This window comes from Dryobates pubescens, chromosome 29, assembly GCF_014839835.1.
Source record: "Dryobates pubescens isolate bDryPub1 chromosome 29, bDryPub1.pri, whole genome shotgun sequence".
Lineage (NCBI taxonomy): Eukaryota > Metazoa > Chordata > Aves > Piciformes > Picidae > Dryobates > Dryobates pubescens.
In genome coordinates, this window is record NC_071640.1 from 4,151,422 (window position 1) to 4,171,925 (window position 20,504).

The following is a 20,504-nucleotide window of genomic DNA, read 5'->3' on the forward strand; positions in this document are numbered from 1 at the left end:
GATTTCATTACTTAAGCAAATGGATTTGCTTTTAGTGGATTCAGCCACAGACTGAAAGAAGCTTTCCCCAAGGGGTAAACATTTTTCCTGCCTTTGAAAGGCTTTTTTTGTATAATGGGGGTAACGGGTCTGGGGAGGTGGGGGTGGGAATTGGGACTGTGGCTGCCCAAGGATCACCTTTATTTGGGGTGGATTTGGGCATTCCCAGAGCTGTCCTTTTGGGTGGATGGTTTTTGGGGAGCTTCTGGAATGGGGTGGTGGGATGCTGGGGAGATGCTGGAGGGATGCTGGGGCAAGCCGAATGCTGGGGGGATACTGAGGCAGGTGGGATTTTGGGGTGATACTGGGGAGATGCTAGGGTAGACGGGATGCTGAGGGAATGTTGGGGCAGGTGGGATGCAGGTGGCATGCTGGGGGGATGCTGAGGCAGGCAGGATGCTGGGGGAATGCTGGAGGGTTGCTGGGGCAGGTGGGTTGCCGGTGGGGGATGATGGAGCAGGTGGGAGGCTGGGGAGATGCTGGTGCAAGTGGGATGCTGGGGGAACGCTGGAGGATGCGGAGGGGATGCAGGGGAATGCTGGGGGGATGCTGGGGGATGTTCGCCACTCCTTCTGCCGGCCGCAGGAGTTAACCAGCAGCAGTGCCAGCTCTGCAGACTGTTTGGAATAGTTTAAATGCTTTGACACTCTGGATGTACTAGATGGCAGGGGAGGCAGTTTACAGCGTAATTCATATGCAAAACTGCACTATAAATTTAAAACCTGTCTCAGTTGCCGTGGCACCACTAAGCATTTCATCAGCATACAGTACAGTATTTCTGCCATCTTTGTTTGCATTGCAGTGACTCATCAAAAGTCTGTCTTGTACCAACACTGAGAGCATTCCTCTGGCACTGATATTTCTCTGTTTTTAAAGCTTGGGTTTGAAACTGGCATTTACTTCAGGTCCCTAATCAAAGGGCTCTATTCATTGCAGAGAGCAGCCTGAATGTTAATCTGCATCCGGCCTATTCATTTAGATGCTGTGCGCTGCCGGGGAGATTTGACTTGGAAAAAGCTTGAGCTACAGCAGATACAAACCCCAGGCTTTGATACTATAGATTTTATTATTTTTTTTTTAACCCTCCCCTGAGCCATCCTGGTCGCTGCCTATAGAGGGGTGGCCGAGGCGATGCGAGGCAGGGGCACACGGAGCCCCTGGGCCGGTGGCTGCTGCTGAAGGTAGGTTTGCTCCCAGCCAGGCGAGGGACCGGGAACTTCCTCGCTCGGAAGAATTTTTTTTAACCATGCAGATACAATGAAATTGGCTCTGAGTGTGTTCCCTTTTCTTCCTGTTACCCTGTGGCCTTGCAGATAGGACTCCTTTTTTTTTTTTTCCCCCCCCCCCCCCCCCCCCCCCCTTCTTTTTTTCTCTCTCAGCAATGGGAACAGAGCAGCTCTTTGTGGGTTACTATTTTCTTTCCAGAGATTTTTTTTTTTAAAACCTTTCTCAGATAAACTTCTTTTTTCCCCCCCTCTCTTTTTATCTTTATTACTTTTTTTTCCCTTCTTTTTTTAAACAACTTCTTTTCTTCTTCTTTTCTTCTTTTTTCTTCTTCTTTTCATCTTTTTTCTTCTTCTTTCTTCTTTTCTTCTTTCTTCTTTTCTTCTTTCTTCTTTTCTTCTTTCTTCTTTTCTTCTTTCTTCTTTTCTTCTTTCTTCTTTTCTTCTTTCTTCTTTTCTTCTTTCTTTTCTTCTTCTCTTCTTCTTCTCTTCTTCTTCTCTTCTTCTTCTCTTCTTCTTCTCTTCTTCTTCTCTTCTTCTTCTCTTCTTCTTCTCTTCTTCTTCTCTTCTTCTTCTCTTCTTCTTCTCTTCTTCTTCTCTTCTTCTCTTCTTCTTCTCTTCTTCTTCTCTTCTTCTTCTCTTCTTCTTCTCTTCTTCTCTTCTTCTTCTCTTCTTCTTCTCTTCTTCTTCTCTTCTTCTTCTCTTCTTCTTCTCTTCTTCTTCTCTTCTTCTTCTCTTCTTCTTCTCTTCTTCTTCTCTTCTTCTTCTCTTCTTCTTCTCTTCTTCTCTTCTTCTTCTCTTCTTCTTCTCTTCTTCTTCTCTTCTTCTTCTCTTCTTCTTCTCTTCTTCTTCTCTTCTTTTTTCTTCTTTTTTCTTCTTTTTTCTTCTTTTTTCTTCTTTTTTCTTCTTTTTTCTTCTTTTTTCTTCTTTTTTCTTCTTTTTTCTTCTTTTTTCTTCTTCTTTTTTCCTTCCTTTTTTCCTTCCTTTTTTCCTTCCTTTTTTCCTTCCTTTTTTCCTTCCTTTTTTTTCCTTCCTTTTTTTTCCTTCCTTTTTTTTCCTTCCTTTTTTTTCCTTCCTTTTTTTCCCCTCCTTTTTTTTCTTCCTCCTTTTTTTTCTTCCTCCTTTTTTTTCTTCCTCCTTTTTTTTCTTCCTCCTTTTTTTTCTTCCTCCTTTTTTTTCTTCCTCCTTTTTTTTCTTCCTCCTTTTTTTTCTTCCTCCTTTTTTTTCTTCCTCCTTTTTTTTCTTCCTCCTTTTTTTTCTTCCTCCTTTTTTTTCTTCCTCCTTTTTTTTCTTCCTCCTTTTTTTTCTTCCTCCTTTTTTTTCTTCCTCCTTTTTTTTCTTCCTCCTTTTTTTTCTTCCTCCTTTTTTTTCCTTTTTTCCTTCCTTTTTTCCTTAATTTTCTTCTTTCCCCTCCCCCCCAATATAAATTTTTTGGTATTGTTCATATAAGCTTTCAGCACAAGTTAACCATAGTTTTTTCTTCACTAGCATTGAAGGCAAAGAGGATTTTCAGTCTCCTGGACTCTTGCATGGAGCTCGGGGCGGGGGGACCAGGGGGTGGTGTTTGGGCTCTGGCTGTTGTCGGTGAATCCGCAGTGATTTGCTTTGCTGGAGTTTGAGTGCAGGGCTGCACTAAGGCTCCTGCTCTGCTGTTGCTCGGGGTTTATGTGAGAGCTCCCCTCCAACGCCAGGCATTAGCCACTCACGCAGAGGAGGAATTCTCCCCACGGCCAAAAGGTACAGCCGCCTGCGGCGGGATGCGGAGCCGGAGCCGTCGCTTGGAGCCTGTTTTCTGTGAGCTTGTTGCTTAGAGGGACCCTGAGGGTGATGGGCTGGGGGCTTGGCTGCAGGAGGGGCTGCCCTGCGCTTCTCCCTGCCCCATTTGGGATTTAGGGGAGAAAAATGAGAAGACAACTTGGTAGGCGGCTGGCTGCGGCACGTTGGTTTGTTTTATTGGGGCTCAAATATCTGGCTTAATTTGGAGATAAGCCTCGTTTTGTTGGAGGATAAATCTGTTGAGAAGGGGTTTAACTGTTGAAATGCTCCCTCTTGCTGGTGCAGATGGGAAGATTGCTTTTCAAAGTGGTTTTTCCTGGGAGCTGTGGCTCGGGCAGGATCGTGTATTTATTTCAGGGGGAACAGGCACGTTGTTTTATAAATACCTTTTCTGTAGTTTCAACATAGCTGCTGCTTGTTGTGTTTCTTATATAATGCTACCCAAGGTCTGTCTGACTGCCTTAGGTTTGCTTTACTGCTCGCTCCTTTCCCATTACCCTGCCGATTTCCCTGCAGAAAGTAAAAAAGCCCCAGGGGAATAAACCAGTGGTGCTTATTTGAACAGACCACAACCTGAGGAAAATACTTGCATTTGTGGGAATATCCCATGCCATCCACCGATATCATTTCCAGTGAGGTTGGGAAAGATTGATAAGTGATTTCTATAAGCGATGGCTTTTCCGCATCGGCTCTCGGAGCTGAGCTTGGAGCCTTTGATGTTTGGGTGAGGTAGGGTTCCTCTGCTTCTCTCCTGCTTTGGTGAACTGTCTAAAAACGCTGTGCCTCTCTCCCTGCCTTCTCTGGGTTTTTTTTTCAGATGTGCCCTACTTTGGATATTCCTGCATTGAATGTCTGAGGAGCTCCAGCCGATCCTGAGCCATGTCGCAGATGTTGCACATAGAGATTCCCAACTTTGGGAACACTGTTCTGGGCTGCCTGAACGAGCAGCGGCTGCTGGGGCTGTACTGTGATGTCTCCATCGTGGTGAAGGGCCAAGCCTTCAAGGCTCACCGGGCGGTCCTGGCCGCCAGCAGCCTCTACTTCCGAGACTTGTTCAGTGGGAACAGCAAAAATGCCTTTGAGCTGCCGGGTACCGTCCCCCCAGCTTGCTTCCAACAGATCCTCTCCTTCTGCTACACCGGGAAGCTGACCATGGCAGCGAGTGAGCAGCTGGTGGTGATGTACACGGCAGGCTTCCTGCAGATCCAGCACATCGTGGAGAAAGGGACGGACTTGATGTTCAAGGTCAGCTCTCCCCACTGTGACTCTCAGACCACCATGATCGAGGATCCCAGCTCGGAGCCGCAGAGTCCCTGCAACCAGCTGCAGTCGGCCTCGGCACCCTACGTCATGTCCCCCTCCATGCCCATCCCGCTCCTCACACGCGTCAAACATGAGAACCTCGAGCTGCAGGCAGCTGCCCTGCCCGGCCTGCCCGGCAAGCGGCCCCTGGAGCCTGGCGCCCGGGAGGGGACGGGCGGCGGCGGCCCCAACGCCGCTCCCCTGAAGCTTTCCCGTGTCTCCTACTATGGGATGCCCAACCTGGCCACCCTCATCCCCAATGTCCAGCAGGTCCAGTACTCACAGGGGGAGCGGACGAGCCCTGGAGCCAGCAGCATTCCCACCACTGACAGCCCCACCTCCTACCACAACGAGGAGGATGAGGAGGACGACGAGGCCTACGACACCATGGTGGAGGAGCAGTACGGGCAGATGTACATCAAGTCCTCAGGAGGCTACTCTGGTAATGGACACTCTCTCTTTGGGTTTTCTGCTCTCCTTCAATGCTTTCTTGGTCCTTCAGACAGTGCAGGTGGCTTTGGGGTTGTTCTTCAGGCTTTTGTCTTCAAGGGCTTCATTTGTTTATTCACATAGCATGCAGCAGGAGGTGGTGGGCACAGTGCTGGTGCCGGGATATGGTGTGGAAAGGTCCCTGTGCCATCACTGCTGGGCTATGTCCCCAGTGGAGAGGCTCTTTAGATAAGAGAGGCTGCATTATCTGCCATGACCCTGAGCTTTTCTGTCTGGGGCTGTCAACAAGCAGACAGGTGGTGACATGAGCCATGCTGCGGTGACGCTGTCCCATGGCAATGACTGAGCTCACCTGCCATGGGTCACCTGAGAGAGATGGGAGGAGAATTGTCACCACTTGCCAGCCTGCAGGGGGTTAGGTGGTCAGCCTGGGAGTCAGTCTCCCTCAAGGTGAAGGCATGTTCCTCTGTCCTGACCTTTTAGAGTAATGTTTTTTAGAAACTACTGAATCTACAGACTTTGGAGGAGGGGAGAAAAATATCAAATTAATCATTTGTATACACATTAATTAAGAATTCCTGAAAAAAAGAGAAGGACTTCTATGCCCACTGCCTGAAGGGACCTTCCTTTCCTTCACCAGCCATGCCCAGCGCATTGCTGTCACAAAGGGCAGAGCAATGTGGAGGCCTCTTGGTACTATTTTGTCTCTGTGTGAAAGGAGTCCCTGGGCATGCCTTAAACAGAGGAGGTAGCTTCTCTTTGGTGATGCTTGGCTGGGAGCTGCCAGCTGAGCCTGGCATTAAGACCCCTTCTGTCTTGCTTCCCATGCAGGGGAGGGCTTCTTCATGCACCTTGCATGAAGGGTTCAGACCCTGCTGAGGAGCAGGGTAGGGGTGGGTGCAGAGCCAGGAGCTCAGGACCAGAGGGGGAGATGCCTGACTGGGTGGCTGCTGTGCCCACATCCCGCACAGAGGCAGCCTGCAGCATCCTGTACCGCGGAAGCTTCCGCAGCCTGCACGGATGCAGCTCACAGCATCCCATGCAGAGGCTTGACCTCAAGCTCAGTGGCCTCCCTGTTGGAGCTGTAGGTGTTTGTGGCAGCAGCTTTGATCCCCAGACACTCCCCAGGGAGGGACATCTTCCCATCGTGGAGCATCATCTGTCCTGGGGCTGCTTTCCCTGCTGCAGTTCTGCACTGAAATTGCCAGCTCAACACTGCAAATATTTAGCTGGGTTTTGCTGAAGAGCTGGTGTGCTTTCTTCAAAGGCTTTTTGATTTTATTCTTAAGCAAGGGAAAAGATATGACAAATGCCACTAGTTCTTTACCTAAAGCCAGGCTTTCCCTAGTATTGAAAATGGGCTCATCCCCACATGCTGTCCCATCCCATCCCTAAGAGCAGGAGCCCGGTGCCATGTCCCCCTGCCAGGTAGCAAGCAGCAGCAATGTTTTCCAGGCATTTTCACCAAGCAGAAGGGGGAGGCACACTCCTTGCAGTGTTACTGTTTTAATATTAGAAGCATTTGCTGAGGGAAGTGGACAAAGCAGTTGTAGAAAATGAGCCTCAAAAGCCTGTCTGCTCTCTGCCATGCTTCAGCCAGGTGGGCAAGGAGGAGTGGGATCAGGGGATGGGGACAAGGCTGGGGTCTCCTCTGTGGCCACCTAGCTGGCAGGAGCAAGGCCCTGTGCCCTGGCTGCTGTTAGGGTCAGCCCCAGCAGAACTCAGGCTGGTTTCCCTCACACTGGATTTGGTTTTATTTAGCTTTGTGCTCCCCTGCTGCAGAGCTGGCAGTGAATGATGTGGGTTTGCTTCAGCACTGTTCCTCAGAGCGGTGGGATTTTATCCTTGGACATGGTGTTTTCCTTCACCATCGCAGGGCTAGTTCATGCAGTGACACAATGAAACAAGTTCAGAAGGGGAGGGCAGGAGCAGCCTGAGATGGGGCAGGCAGCAGCTCTTGGGCTGTACCCAATTCTTGCAGTGCACGAGTCAGCCCAGTTGGAAAAGTGAAAATGCAGCAGCTTTCAGGAGGTGCTGCAGCCATCCAGCCCTGAGCTAAGCATTCCACAGCAAAGTTTTCCTGCTTGCTTTCTGCAGAGGAAAGACTTGAACCATGTCAGGATGCCGAGGCAGGGGCTGTGTGGGGTGGAGGGAGGTCAGGAGCAGCACAGTGCTGCCTGGCCCTGCTGTAAGGCTCCAATATCCACATTTCTGCTAAAATCTCTCTTCTGCACCAGCACGTTTCCAGGGAGTTTCCTGTTTTAAATAAGCCAGCTATAGTATCAGGCTTCCTGGAAAAGAGGGCACACAAAAAAGAGATTATAAAAAATAAAACCTAAGCTATTCCATTATGGTTTGGACTTGTACAGCTAACTGTGTTTTAATTACTCGGGATAAACTGTACCCTCAAAAGGTGCAGAATAATAAAACCATAAGATGGAAGAGAGAAGCCAGCTAATCCTGCTCCTGGCATGTAGACCCTGACAGCCTTACAAAGGCCTGGGGGAGGGGGAAGCCCTTTAAAATAGTGATTGCCAAGGTTTCCAAGAGCCCCATTCGGAAAAACAAAAACAGAGCCAAAGAAGAGCACTGCAGATGAAGCCCTGAATTTCAGAGAGGTTTGCTGGGGTTTTTTTCCTCCTTTTTCTTTGCTTTTTCACTCCCCTGCTGAAGTCTTGACTGAGTTAACGCCAGTGGTGTGTGTTGGGGGGCTAGTGGCTGATGTGAGCTTCCCTTGAGCATTCCTTGCCTGGAGCATCACACTCCTTGAGCATCATGCACCTGGAGCGTCACCCCCAAAGCCAGGGCTGCGTGGGGCAGAGGAAGCTGGTTGACAGGACTCCCCCACCCCACAGGGTCACAAAGCCTCTTCTTGCCCCAGGGCTGGGGTTTTTAATTGATTGTTGTTCACCTTTTTTTATAGTCAGAGCCACACTGAACACCAAAGCTGGGATCAGAGAGGCAAGAAGCGTGTCATCACCTTGGCCAAGGGTTTGGTGATGGTAGAGGAAGCGAGGAGAAGGTCCTGTTAAGTGATAAGCCTCCTGCAGTGGTGACACTGGTGTGATTGACCAGGACAGGTGTTGAACCTGCAGATGATAAGTGAAAGGAGAAGCCCAGTTTTAACCAGAGGGCTGATGAGATGCTCTTGGTGATGCCCAATGACAGGACAAGGGGCAATGGGTGGAAGTTGAGGCATAGGAAGTTGCATGGAAACAGGAGGAAGAATTATTTCACTGTGAGGGTGACAGAACACTGGAACAGGCTGCCCAGGGGGGTTGTGGAGTCTCCCTCTCTGGAGATGCTCAAGACCCACCTGGATGAGCTCCTGTGTGGTCTGCTCTAGGTGGTCCTGCTCTGGCAGGGGGGGGTTGGACTGGATGATCTCTCAAGGTCCCTTCCAGGCCCTCACGCTCTGTGATTCTGTGATTTAGATGTTGGTAGAGAGAGTGGTAGCTTGCAGAGGCGTGCAGGAAAAGATGGCTTAGCTCCCACCAGCCTCTGGCCACGTTCTGTAGCCACACTGTCGCCACTGCCATGCCCACCTGTTGCTGGGGCAAGCTGGGAGCATCACAGCAAAATGGCTTCTTGTGCTGTAAGTAGGTCTGGCTGCAGGGAACGTGTGGGCCTTGAGGACACGAGCGAGGCTTAATGAGGTTTTTTAGCATCTGATCTGAGGAACGCACAACTCCAGAAAGCATTAAACAAAAGCCAAGTATTTTTATCCTGGTTAATTACAGCGTCGTGGGCCTGCTCTGAAGTGGGTTTCTGCAGGACTTGCAGATGCTCGGCGCTTTTCTGCGCTGCAACCACGTTGTCAGTCAGCTCTCGCTGCTCAGCAGATGCAGATAATTGAATTTTGACAGGCACAAGTGAAGTTGTGCGAGGGTCCAGCCTCCTCCCCAGCTCCTGCTGCGCCCGTTTGCAGGGGAGAGGAGGAATCTGTCTGCGGCAAACGGCTGGAATGCAAAGGCCGGACTTGAAAGTTACGAAATCCCGAACTGACAAGAGCACACTTCATTAAAAATTCATCTAAAATAGCCATTATAGAATAGTTGTGGTAATTAGCTGAGAGAATAGTTTTCTCTCCTGGCCTCTGATTCCTGACAGTAAGGAAAGAGGGCAAGAAACAACCCAGAATCTGTAATGAGCTGCTCCGGCAGCATCCCGGACCCAGGCTGAGGAGGATGCTCTGCGGCGGTGGAAACCGCGGCTCACGACGCCAAGTCGTTGCAGCTGGAGCAAAGAGGCTGTCTCTGACTTGCAGGGCTGGTGGTGTGATCTGTGGGGTTGTGTGGTGGTTGGGCTGGGGCTGGGCTGTGCACAGGGGCATGCTCACGAGCCGAGAGCTGGTGGGTTTTGGGTCAGGAGAGGCTTCTCTGTTTATTCGCAGAATCGTTGAACGGTGGCGGTTGGAAGGGAGATCATCCAGTCCTACCCTCCTGCTAAAGTAGGGTCACCCACAACAGCTTGCCCAAGATCACAATGTCCAGGCAGGTTTGGAATCTCTCCAGAGAAGACAACTCCACAACCTCTCTGGACAGCCTGCTCCAGGGCTTCATCACCCTCACAGCAAAGTATTTTTTCTTCTGTTAAAGTGAAACCTCCTGTTTGTGGCTATTGTCCCTTGTCCTGCCACTGGGCACCACTAAAAAGAGTCTGGCCCCATCCTCTTGCCCTCCACCCTTTATCTCTTGCTGAGCATTGATCAGACCCCCTTTCAGGCTGCTCCTCTCCAGGCTGACCAGCCCCAGGTGTCTCAGCCTCTCCTCATCAGGACTTCTCCAGTCCCCTCAGCATCCTCATGGCCCAAATTCACCAGGGTTTGTTTGGCTTTTTGCTGAGGGTTTCAAACGGCCTCGCTGCTGGAAGTGCTGCCGTGTACTGATGGGAGCCAGCCAGCACCAGCATCACCCATTCCAACACGGGGACCAGTGGTACTGAGCAGCTGAGGGAAGGCACAGCCCCACACCAGGGGCCTTGCAGCCTCTGCCCTTTTTTGGCATTAAAACCTCCAGTCCTGGTTTCCTCGCCGTGTAACACAGATGTTTAATTTTAGGCTGGCAGATGTTTCACTCCTGGCTGAGATCTGAAGCGAGGGCGAGATAGGAGTATTTATAAACCAGGAATATTTTTCCTATACTAATTCCAGATTACCTCCCTCTATAAATAGGTCACAAATCAAATCTCTCCCTTCCAGTTCGTGGTTATAAATGTGCTCTTTGTAAAACGTAAACTATCCCACTTGGGGCTGTATCACATATCTGGCCAGGCCTGCCTGCCTCTGTCCTCTGTGGCACAGGTTTACGTAGGCAGCAGACGCTCGGTGATGCCGGGGCCACGGCAGGGGATGCTATTTTTGGGGACAGTCCCACTGCCAGTGGAAAATAGGCTAATGGGATAGAAATGTTTGTAAAGGGCTGCTGCTTGAAAAGAAACTTCTCACCCCGGAGAGAAAGTAGAATGATCCACCTGTTTGCCTGTGTGGTCACAGGATCATAGCACGGTAAGGGTTGGAAGGGACCTTCAAAGATCATCAAGGCCAACCCCCCTGCTAGAGCAGGACCATGGAATCCAGCACAGGTTGCACAGGAGCACATCCAGATGGGTCTTGAAAGAAGAAGACTCCATGACCTCTCTGGGCAGCCTGTTCCAGTGCTCTGTGACCCTCACAGCAAAGAAGTCCTCCTCACGTTGAGGTGGAACCTCCTGTGCTGTAGTTTATGTCCATTGCCCCATGTGGTGGAACAGCTGGAGGTGGTTTGGTAGCTGTTGTGGTGGTCCAGGGCTGGTGGCTTGTGGTTTTATGTTGGAGACCTGTAGTTACTAACTCCTGAGTAAGGATCCATCACTGGGATTTTTCTGTGTCTCTGTAGTTTATATCCATTGTCCCTTGTGGTGGAGCAGGTGGAGGTGGTTTTGTAGCTGTTGTGGTGGTCCAGGGCTGGTGGCTTGTGGTTTCATGTTGGGGATCTGTAGATGTTGAGTAAGGATCCATCACTTGGGTTTTTCTGTATCTCAGAATCCCACTCTCAAGGTAGAAGTAGCTGTTTCTTACCCACAGGAATATGTCGAGGCTTATATGCAGCAAATGGTCAAGAGGAGACCCCAGACTGATGGGATTTGGGGGTTTATGAATAATTTGGAAGGCCTGGTGTTTGAATTGTCAGGAAGAAGAGTGAATACTGGAGCTGGATGTGTGGCCAGCAATTCCCAGTGCTGCCAGACCCTGGACACTTGCCTGAGCAGCTTGTTACCTATCACTGATGAGGGTCAATGAGGGTGGTGTGGGCTCAGCATCTCTGCTCCTAGGCACCTTGGGTGGGATGTGGAACTATTCTGGTGTCACAAAAAACATTGTGGGCTCTGCAAGAAGGTGGCATAAGGCACCTCTGAGACAGATAGTTTGTTTTTGGGACAAGGAAGGGACATGCTGAGGAGCACTAATAATTCTCTCTTTCCTCCAAATGTGGACTCCAGCTTTAAGGCTCCTTCTCCAGCTAGAAAACCCAGAATATTTCCCATTCTGGACCACTTGTTGTCAGCTGCAGCATCCAGATAGGTCTGAGATGAAATCTTGTATCTGCCCTCTCCCTGGGGGTGTTCAAGGTTTAGCCTGGAGAAGAGGAGGCTCAGGGGGGACCTTATTTCTGTCTACAGCTACCTGAAAGGTGATTGTAGCCAGGAGGGGGTTGGTCTCTTCTCCCAGGCAACCAGCACCAGAACAAGAGGACACAGTCTCAAGCTGTGCCAGGGGAAGTTTAGGCTGGAGGTGAGGAGAAAGTTCTGCACAGAGTTGTTAGCCATTGGGATGTGCTGCCCAGGGAGGTGGTGGAGTCACCATCCCTGGAGGGGTTCAAGAAGGGATTGGATGTGGCACTTGGTGCCGTGGTTTAGTAGTCATGAGGTGTTGGGTGACAGGTTGGACTTGATGATCTTTGAGGTCTTTTCCAACCTTAGTGATTCTACGATATCTATGATTCTATGATTCTAAGGCTAGGTTGGACAAGGCCTTGATGACCCTGGTCTGGTGGGAGGTGTCCCTGCCCATGGTCAGGGGGTTGGAACTAGATGATCTTTAAAGTCCCTTCCAACACAAACCATTTTATGATTCTGTGATTCTATGAATAACTAAAATCTCCCAGTGTTTGGCTGGCAGCTCTCATCACTTCCTCCTGTAATGATTTCCTGCCCCTCTCCACTAGCTGGTGGGCTCCTTTCTTGCTGGAGAACCAAACTGCGCGAAACAATAAATCACATTGTTCACCCCTTTCTTTCAAAGGGAAGGAGCTGCTGTGTCCCTCTGAAGATCCAAATTAATTAGAAGCAAATACTATCCTGTTCTCCAGAGCATAAAGGCCAAACAGACTGGCTTTCTTTGCAAACATGGGACCAGAGTGTCTCTTGTATCCTGCTTCTTTACATAACCGATGGCTATCTGCTGAACTGAAAGGCCTGAATCTTTGGGTGGGGTTTGTTTAGTATCACTGAATTTGTGCTTAATGCTTTCATGGAAATAAAAGTATCCCTGCCACCCCACCCCCCTCAAAAAAGAAAGGAAAAAAAAAGAGAGAGATTCCTGCTCATGTTTAATAAGAGATTTATAGACAGTGAGCCAGCAGGACAGATGTAACCCAAACAGAATGGTGGCTTGAGTTACGTTTGGAGTTCTTAGCTTGAATTTTAGTTTGTTTTATGAAGCATTTGATTTCACAGGAAGAAATGTAAACTTCTCGATGGCTCTGTGTGTAGGAAGTGAAATGCCTTCAAGAGCAGAGAATTTCTTCAAGGCAGGGTTGTCACCAGCCAGCGCAGCAGCCTTGGCTGCCTGAAAAGCTGCATTTTCTTTCAGGAAACAAGTTTGACACCAAATCCTTCAGCATTTCTCCAGGAACACAGTGCTTGTGCTGATCTTTCTCTTGCCTGCCTCATTATTGCTGCCTTAGCATCTCTTTGGCTGCAAAATTGTGGTGTGTTTTTTGTTGTTGTTGTTGAATGTGTGTCTGTAGAAGGTGGCAGAGCAGGTAGGTTCAGCCTGTGTTTGCCACTTGGATGCTGTAGGTAGAATCATAGAGTCGTTTAGGTTGGAAAAGACCTTTTAGATCATCGAGTCCAACTGTTAATTTAAAGCTGTTTAATTTCATCAATGACACCAGGCTTGGTGAAGAAGCAGGCAGGAGGAGGGCATGGCTGGTGGCTAGTCCAGGCTGAGTTCTCTCCTGTTCCCATTTCTGGGTCATCATCTGTGAGGACCTCCTTCTGCTCTGAACTCTGTCTTGTTTGGGATATCGATTGCAGCTGCTTCCCCTGGAGACCTGCAGGCTTTATATCACTTTAAAAATAACTGGAGACCTCTAAGAAGCTTTCTGAGAATCTGTATCAGTCTGTCCAACTTCCCTTCAGCAGCTTAACATCTGCTGGGTTTAGGTGCTTAGGAACACTCTGAGCACTCCTGACCTAAGTCATTAGTTACAGCCCTGATGAGCCACCTGCAATGAACAAGAGCCCCATGCATGGGCATGACCTGTCCTGGTGGCTCGGGGATGTGCATTTAGCACAAAAAGCTGCTCCCAAATTGTGTCTTCCACCAACAGCATCATTCACCCATCTTTTGTTGCTGCTATTGAGAACCTTGGGTGTCCTCCTCTGCTTCCTGGGATTTATCAGCAGGCTGACAGGTGTGATGTGTTTCTGATCTGACTTTTTAGTTCTACCTGTATGGGAACTGCAGAGGACTCTGTGTGGGAACTGACTGTGGTGTCCATTCTTTCTGCTTCCTCATCCCTTGAGAGTTGTGTTTATTTTGCTGTGGCTCTTGTGTTGTAGCCAGCCTTGGTGGGTATGCCAGAGCCAAAGAGCCCATGAAGGACAGCAAAATAGATCTTCCCTGGCTGTTGATTCCCCTACACCCAGAGCCCCTCTGCTTTTGGTTTGTTTTATCTGGAAAATAGTGGTATTTGTTTGGGACCTGTGAGAAAGATAGGGACAATCTTTTCAGCAGGGCCTGTTGTAACAGGACAAGGGGTGATGGTTTTAAACTAAAAGAGGGAGATTTAGACTAGATACAAGGCATTTTTTGCACTGAGGGTGGTGAGATACTGGCCCACATTGCCCAGAGAGGTGGTTGATGCCCCATCCCTGGAACCATTCCAGGTCAGGTTGTTTGGGACTCTGAGCAACCTGCTCTAGTTGCAGATGTCTCTGCTGACTGCAGGTGGGTTGGACTAGATGACCTTTAAAGGTTCTTTCCAACTGATAACATGCTGTGACTCTATGATTAATTTGGTATATTCTATTTATCACTCTTTGAAAACATCAGCAATACAGCAGGGCAATACAGCTCCGTGTGAGCAGGCGATGACTCCCACCTCCAAGGAGAGGGTACCTGGATATTCCATGGTAGGATAAGGAGCAATGGACACAAACTGGAACACAGGAAGTTCTACTTCAACCTGGGGAAAAAAAATCTTTTCTTTGAAAGTGACAGAGAGCTGGAACAGGCTTCCTATAGAGGTTGTGGAGCCTCCTTCTCTGGAAACTTTCAAACCCCACCTGGACATGTTCCTGTGTGACCTGCTCTAGGTGAACCTGTTGTAGCAGTGGGGTCGAGCTAGATGATCTGCAGAGGTTCCTTCCAATCCCTGTCATTTCTGTCACTCAGTGGTTGCTCAGGAGCAGGGCTAAGCAGGGAAATAATTGCAGTTGGTGACACTTCTGTATATCCATGGGACTGCACACCAGCACGGCAAGGCCGTGCTGCTGCACAATCGCGCTGTGATGGCAGGAGGAGTTAAAAGACATCATAGGAATTGTTCTGCCACTGTTTGGTCCTTAATCATAGAAGGAAATTGCTGTTCTGTGGTGTGGCTCCAGGAGTAAGGGGCATCCTCCTGGTATTCCAACATTTTAGGGAAGAAGGGAGCAGTGAGGGTGGGGATGCTTCAGCCCCGTGCCTGCAATAGGATGCCGCAGCCCAGCACAGCGTCGCAGGGCATGTCCCAGTTAGAACACTGCTGCCTTTGTGCTGGAGCCATCACCCTCTGGTTACTGCAGCAACAAGTCTGCAAAACTTGTTATTTTATCTGGAGAGAGAGGAAAAGTGGCCCCCAGAATACCGAAATAATTGCAGGAAAAGACACTTCTGGAGTCGGAGACATTTTGAGTTGAGAAGTGCTGATCGCTGGGGTGGTTTCTTCTCTCTGTTCACAGACACTGGAGCGTGGAGCTGGGGTGGAATTTATCTGCTGCACTTGCCACATTAGCAAACACTTTGGGGAGAAAAGCTGGATCATTGTGGAGCTGGGCTTGCAATTCAGAACTGCAACTGTTCCCAGCACGTCCCAGTGCAGCTGGAGTTGAAGCACACCCCTGTCAGCCCTCTTGTGCTGTCTAAAATTGTCATTTTAAGCAAGCCTGGAGACTTGTGCTGTAAATGTGCTTCAGAAAGCGAATCCTCTGCATGCCCACAAGACCCAGACATGCATGCTGCTGGTGGGACACCTCAGCCCTTCAGCTTTTTGGTGTTAGAAGTTGTTAATGGGTACTGGTGGGCTCTGGAGGTGGTCCACTGGGGCAAGTCACAGCTGAGTCTTGGCAAAACCCAGTGATTTGGGTTTGAAGCTGCAGCTTAATATTAGTTTTGCCTTGTTAGTTGAGATCTCTCTTCTTGCTGGTAGGAAGTGTTAGCCCACAAAAGGCAGAGTAAACGAAGGGACTCTGGAGGGTGGGTTGGAGCTTGCAGGAGGTGGCTAGTGGGTGCCATCCTCAGTAGAGGCTATAGTGACCTTTCCTCCATGCAGCAGATATCTGCAGAGTCTGGTTTTTAACTTCATCAGGAAATAAAAAACATCAAGAGAGGTAATTCTGGTACTGGTGCAGGTATTTGTCAAACCTGGGCAGTTCCTTGCCTGGTTTAGAAACCTCATACGAAGTAACCTGCCATTCTGGGAGCATTTGGGGAAGCCAGCTCCATGTGCTGTGCTTGCAGAAGGATGCCAGCTGTGCAGAGTTGCCCATTTTCATAAATGATTAACTTAGGGAAAGTTAAAGCATAATTAAATTCTCAGAATCCCTCTCACAGAACCTGAGCATGCACATGAGGTTGCTGTGGAAAAGGGTGGGGGGAGACTGAGGGATCTTCCCGTGCTTTCCGGTGGCATCTGTCCTATGGCTGACAGCCCTGGTGAGCTGTTGTACTTCTGGAGGGAGGAATATTTCTGACAGCTCCAGGGAAAAGGCCCAGTCTGACCTTCTGTTAACATTGTGCCTGCATAATCAACTCTTTTACCGTTTTCCCTTTTGATTTTTAAGTTGCTCAAGAGAAGCCAGAGCAGATCCCCCTGGAGAACCGCTCCTGCGTCCTCATCCGACGGGATCTGGTTGCTCTCCCAGCCAGTCTTATCAGTCAAATTGGATACCGTTGCCACCCAAAACTCTACTCAGAGGGAGATCCTGGAGAAAAACTTGAGCTTGTTGCAGGTAACAAGGTTGGGGGGAGTGGGGGGAACATTTCTTTGCTCGAGGTTGCGGGGGGATCATTGGTGGTTTTGGTGTGTTCTTTGTCTTGCTAGCCCGGGAGTCGTGCATCTTGTGTGCCCTTGCTGTGTCTTTCTGGATTACTCAGCACCAATCATCTGTTTAAAAGTTCCAAGTTTCCTTTTTAATTTGCTGATAGAAAGGGGAAAAAAAAAAAAAAAAAAAAAAAAAGAAGTGTCATTAACAGGATTTATTCAATTGAATTAATTTAGCATTTTAATTGAATTCTCCAGCTTGTGTTCTTCCTGAGCGGTGCGGGCTGTGCGTTGCGAGCGCGTTTTGATTTAGATGCGCGGAGCTAAAGAAAAAACCCACCCAGCAAAAAAAAACCAACACACCACCCAACAACAAACCCTAACACACTAAAAAGATTTACAAAGCAATGGAGATAAAATTTGTTGTCAGTGAACAGGCTTTGAAAAAACCCTGTACAAAGCCCTTAAAAAAAATTGGGCGGGGGGGTGTGTGTGTAATGAAACGGTCGAAACGCCGCGGCAGGAAGGCAGAGAAGGAATCGGGTTGGGTCCTCTCTTCAAGTTTTATTTTCATTTGGGGAGGGATTTATAATATTGGGAGAATTCACTGCTTCCCCTAAAAAGGATTTATGGCCGGCTCAAGGTGGAGGATGATGCTGGTTAGCTTTTTAATGCCAGTGGTGGCGTGGAGTTGGGTAAAGATTGAAATCCGGTGGCTGTGCCAGCCTGCAGCTGGGTACCCCGAGCGCTGCTCAGAAGATGGATGTTGGACTGGGATGTCCAGGTCAAATTCCAGTTTAAATAACTACATTCTGCTTTTGTAAGCCTCACTTTGCTGCAGTGATCCTCTCAGCTTGTAGCCCACGCTCTTGGGAAGTTTTTTCCCCACGGACAGAGCTTTGTTTAACTGAAGGGATCTTTGCACCGCAGCCCATACCTGCTGCCCAGGCCAGAGGCTTAATTAATACCTGTAAAGCCCTAGGTCCAAAAAGGCAAGAAGGTTGTAGTGAGCTGGGGGTTGCTCTCTTCTTCCTAGTATCAGGTGATGAAACAAGTGGAAATGGCTTGAAATCATGCCAGGGGAGGTTTAGATTGGATATTAGGAAACATTTCTTTGCTATAGGAGTGGTCAGGCATTGGAACAGGCTGCCCAGGGAGCTGGTGGAGTCACCATCCCTGGAGGCGCTCAAGAAACCTGTGGACATGGCACTGTGGGACATGATTTAGTGTTAGGTTGATGGTTGGACTTGATGATCTTAGAAACAGTTCTATGATTCTATGATCATTTTCTGGTCATTTATCTTTTGGTGAGTAGAGTGATCTTATTTTCAGTCTGTAGAAGGAATGGGAATTTCAGGGGGTTCCCAGAAAGGTTTCCATCTGATGGGAGATGAGTCTCTGATGGAAGGCAGGGGTAAAACAGGCAGGCTGCAGCACAGTGAGCAACCACAAGTATTTATTTTCTATCTGGAATATTCATTTTATCCCCATTTACATTTTATGTGAGACTTCTTAAAACCATCAAGTGGTGCGGGTTATTTTCACAGTGAGAGCTGCAAATTGGCTTGAGGCAGCTCTGCTTGATTTACATTTTTCAATCTGGGAAAAAGAGAAGAGGAAAAAAAAGTAGATTAATATCACTAACTGATAGTGACTGCCTTGGTTATTTTTGATTTATTAAAGTGAAGTTACCCTTGGTAGCATCTGCTGTTCCTTCTGATGGTTTCTCTCTTCACATACCACTGCTGAAGAAAGCTAATCCCTGTTTCAAACCTGATAAGGCCTGGGTGGGGTTTGACACTGGAGCATGCAGGAAGGTCCTGCAGGAAAAGTTTTTCCTGGTCTTTCCATTTGGAGCATTCTCCTTTTGCCTCTGATTTTTTTTTCATGCCATGATTGGTTCTGCAAAGTTCAGCAGCTGAGGGTCTGAGAGAAGACCCCAAGAAGGTTTTCAGCCAGCCTTGCTGGCCTTGTAGTACTCTGATGGGTAGTTGCTGTGTGTTGAGAGTCCATGGAGGATACATGGTGAGAAGCAGGACCACTTTGCTCTGGAACGATGCTCATTCTGTTCTGGGACGGAACCAGTGGTCTGGGCTGCCCGTTGGTGGCAGGGAAGGTGCAGGCAGAAGCTCAGACTCTGGATGGTGCTGAGTGCCTGCCTTGGTACCATCCACTCGTGGGCTGCTCTGCTTTCATCTGGAATATCAGGGACAGTCATCTGTAGGCTTTCCTGGAAATCCAGGAGATTAATTTTATTTCTCCAGTAGATGTTTTTATATCTTGAGAACAGAGTGTCTTCTGGATCCAGATACGACCCATTATTTAGTCTTAATTAAAAGCAAATACCAAACCCTCTCATATAGCAGTATGCTTGGAAAATAGGATAAACCTCTCCCTGCAAGCTGATGCTGAGGCAGGAGCAGTTTGGTCTGCGTGAGCTATGTGCAAAGGAAAAGAGTTTGATAAGAAACCTGCTGTAAAGCCCTGCCAAACCCCTGGATCTGTAAAGCTGCTTTGGCAGGGGCTCCTTTTTCTTCTGGAGAACATCCTTCAAGGCAGGGTGTTTCAAAGTCAGCAGTTCCTGTGCATTAGCAGGAAAATTCCCCGCTCACCAGAGGTATCGAGAGGTGATGGGCTGGGGTTTGTGGAAGCAGTTAGATCTCTGGTGTAGCTGGTACCTTCTCTGTGCTAGATGGTTTTTTCCCCTTCTTTTTCTAGTTATGTGCTCTACAATCTTTCAGATCAGAGCAGGCCAAATGGATTTGGGGTTTTCTTCCTTCAGAGGTAATAAATAATCTGTTCTGTACATATGAAATCACAGAATAAAGCTTTGTGTCTGTGTCTTTGCAGGAAAAAAGAGAGTCCTTTCATTTCATTTCTGTAGAATTCCTTTCTCTATGGATGAAATTAGGAATTATTGTAACGTGGGACTCACCAAGGCCCTGGGGGATGCAGTAACCATCCCTGCTGGGCTTTGCCAAAGCTCTGCTGTCCTTCTTGGGCTGTTTTAGTAGCACATGCAGAGCACGTGCCCTGCCGTGTCACACCTCCCCTGTCACCCCGGGGTTGTGACCGACAGCACAGGAGCAGCAGCAGCTCCTCCCTGGCTCAGGGTGATGCTGTTGGTGAGACAAGGATTTAATCTTGAGTTCTCCCTCTCCAACCCTTCCAGGCTCAGGGGTTTACATCACCCGGGGGCAGCTGATGAATTGCCACTTATGTGCCGGTGTCAAACACAAGGTCCTCCTGAGACGCCTCCTGGCCACCTTCTTTGATCGGTACGTCCTCCTGCTGCTTCTGCTCTCCCAAGGCATTTGGTTGATTCTTCTGGTTTCTGGTGTTTTGACCACCTTGATAGGCAGTGTGACATAAGTGCTTCATCCTCTCTGTGTGCTGCACTGATCTCTGTGCAATTCCTTAATGGTGCTTGAGGCTGAGCACAAGATTCTCCAATTCCTCACCTTAAAATTGTGATTGTGAACCTAAAGGGAAGAGGAGAAGGTGGTGGCCGTGCCCTGGAGTCCCTGGTGTAAGGATCTTCCTTTGCCTTTCTTGCAGGAACACGCTTGCCAACAGCTGTGGAACTGGAATCCGGTCCTCGACGAGCGACCCCAGCAGGAAGCCTCTGGACAGCAGGGTTCTTAATGCGGTCAAATGTAAGGAGAGAGATTTACTGCTGCTCAGTTGGCACAGCATGCTGAGGGCAGACCAAAACCTGAGCAGGGAAGGCCATCTCTGGTGCCTAATAACGGGAGCTAAGTATGGTGAAATTAGGTTACAGGAAAATCAGTTTATTTCTTAGCTTCCTTCGTTTGGGGGAGCTGAAGTTAATTTTTGGTGGCTTTTGGCAGTATCTTAGTATAAAACATTATTGATGCTTGGCTGTTTTGCTGTTTTTTAAAGCAGTTAGTTATTTTATTGATAGATGCTCCAAGAAGGAAATTGGAATGATGGTTTTGGCAACATTCAGAGCTTGGTGCCACTGAGGCAGGCTGTCCCCTGTGTGCTGGCTTTTGTCCCATGGGCTCTAGCTTGCATTCGGATTCATCCAAGCACAGGGCTCTGCCAGACACAAGGAGGGGGCTGTGGGATAGAAGGTGCCTGCTGGTGAGTGAGGGCCTAGGTGATGCAGGAAAACCCTGATGGCTTAGTGCAGCAAAGCCTGTTTATCATGGGCTTGATATACAGTGGAGAGCAACGTGTT

General features: G+C 48.7%; 1 protein-coding gene across 8 annotated transcripts in view; it reads left to right on the forward strand.

The window, feature by feature from the left end:
* Nucleotides 1–20,504, forward strand: part of NACC2 (NACC family member 2) — a 66,425-nt gene that overhangs the window by 43,899 nt on the left and 2,022 nt on the right. For 3 of the 8 annotated variants that reach the window (XM_054174415.1, XM_054174421.1, XM_054174420.1), the window contains exons 2-5: nucleotides 3,856–4,782; nucleotides 16,101–16,268; nucleotides 19,473–19,578; nucleotides 19,859–19,956. In XM_054174415.1, the coding sequence (XP_054030390.1) occupies nucleotides 3,918–4,782; nucleotides 16,101–16,268; nucleotides 19,473–19,578; nucleotides 19,859–19,956 (1,237 nt within the window). In that variant the 5' untranslated portion in view covers nucleotides 3,856–3,917. Of the gene's footprint in view, nucleotides 1–51; nucleotides 75–766; nucleotides 1,221–2,787; nucleotides 3,057–3,091; nucleotides 3,181–3,855; nucleotides 4,783–16,100; nucleotides 16,269–19,472; nucleotides 19,579–19,858; nucleotides 19,957–20,504 lie in introns of those variants that run through there. The other 5 variants (XM_054174423.1, XM_054174417.1, XM_054174416.1 and 2 more) reach the window with 5 other exon arrangements.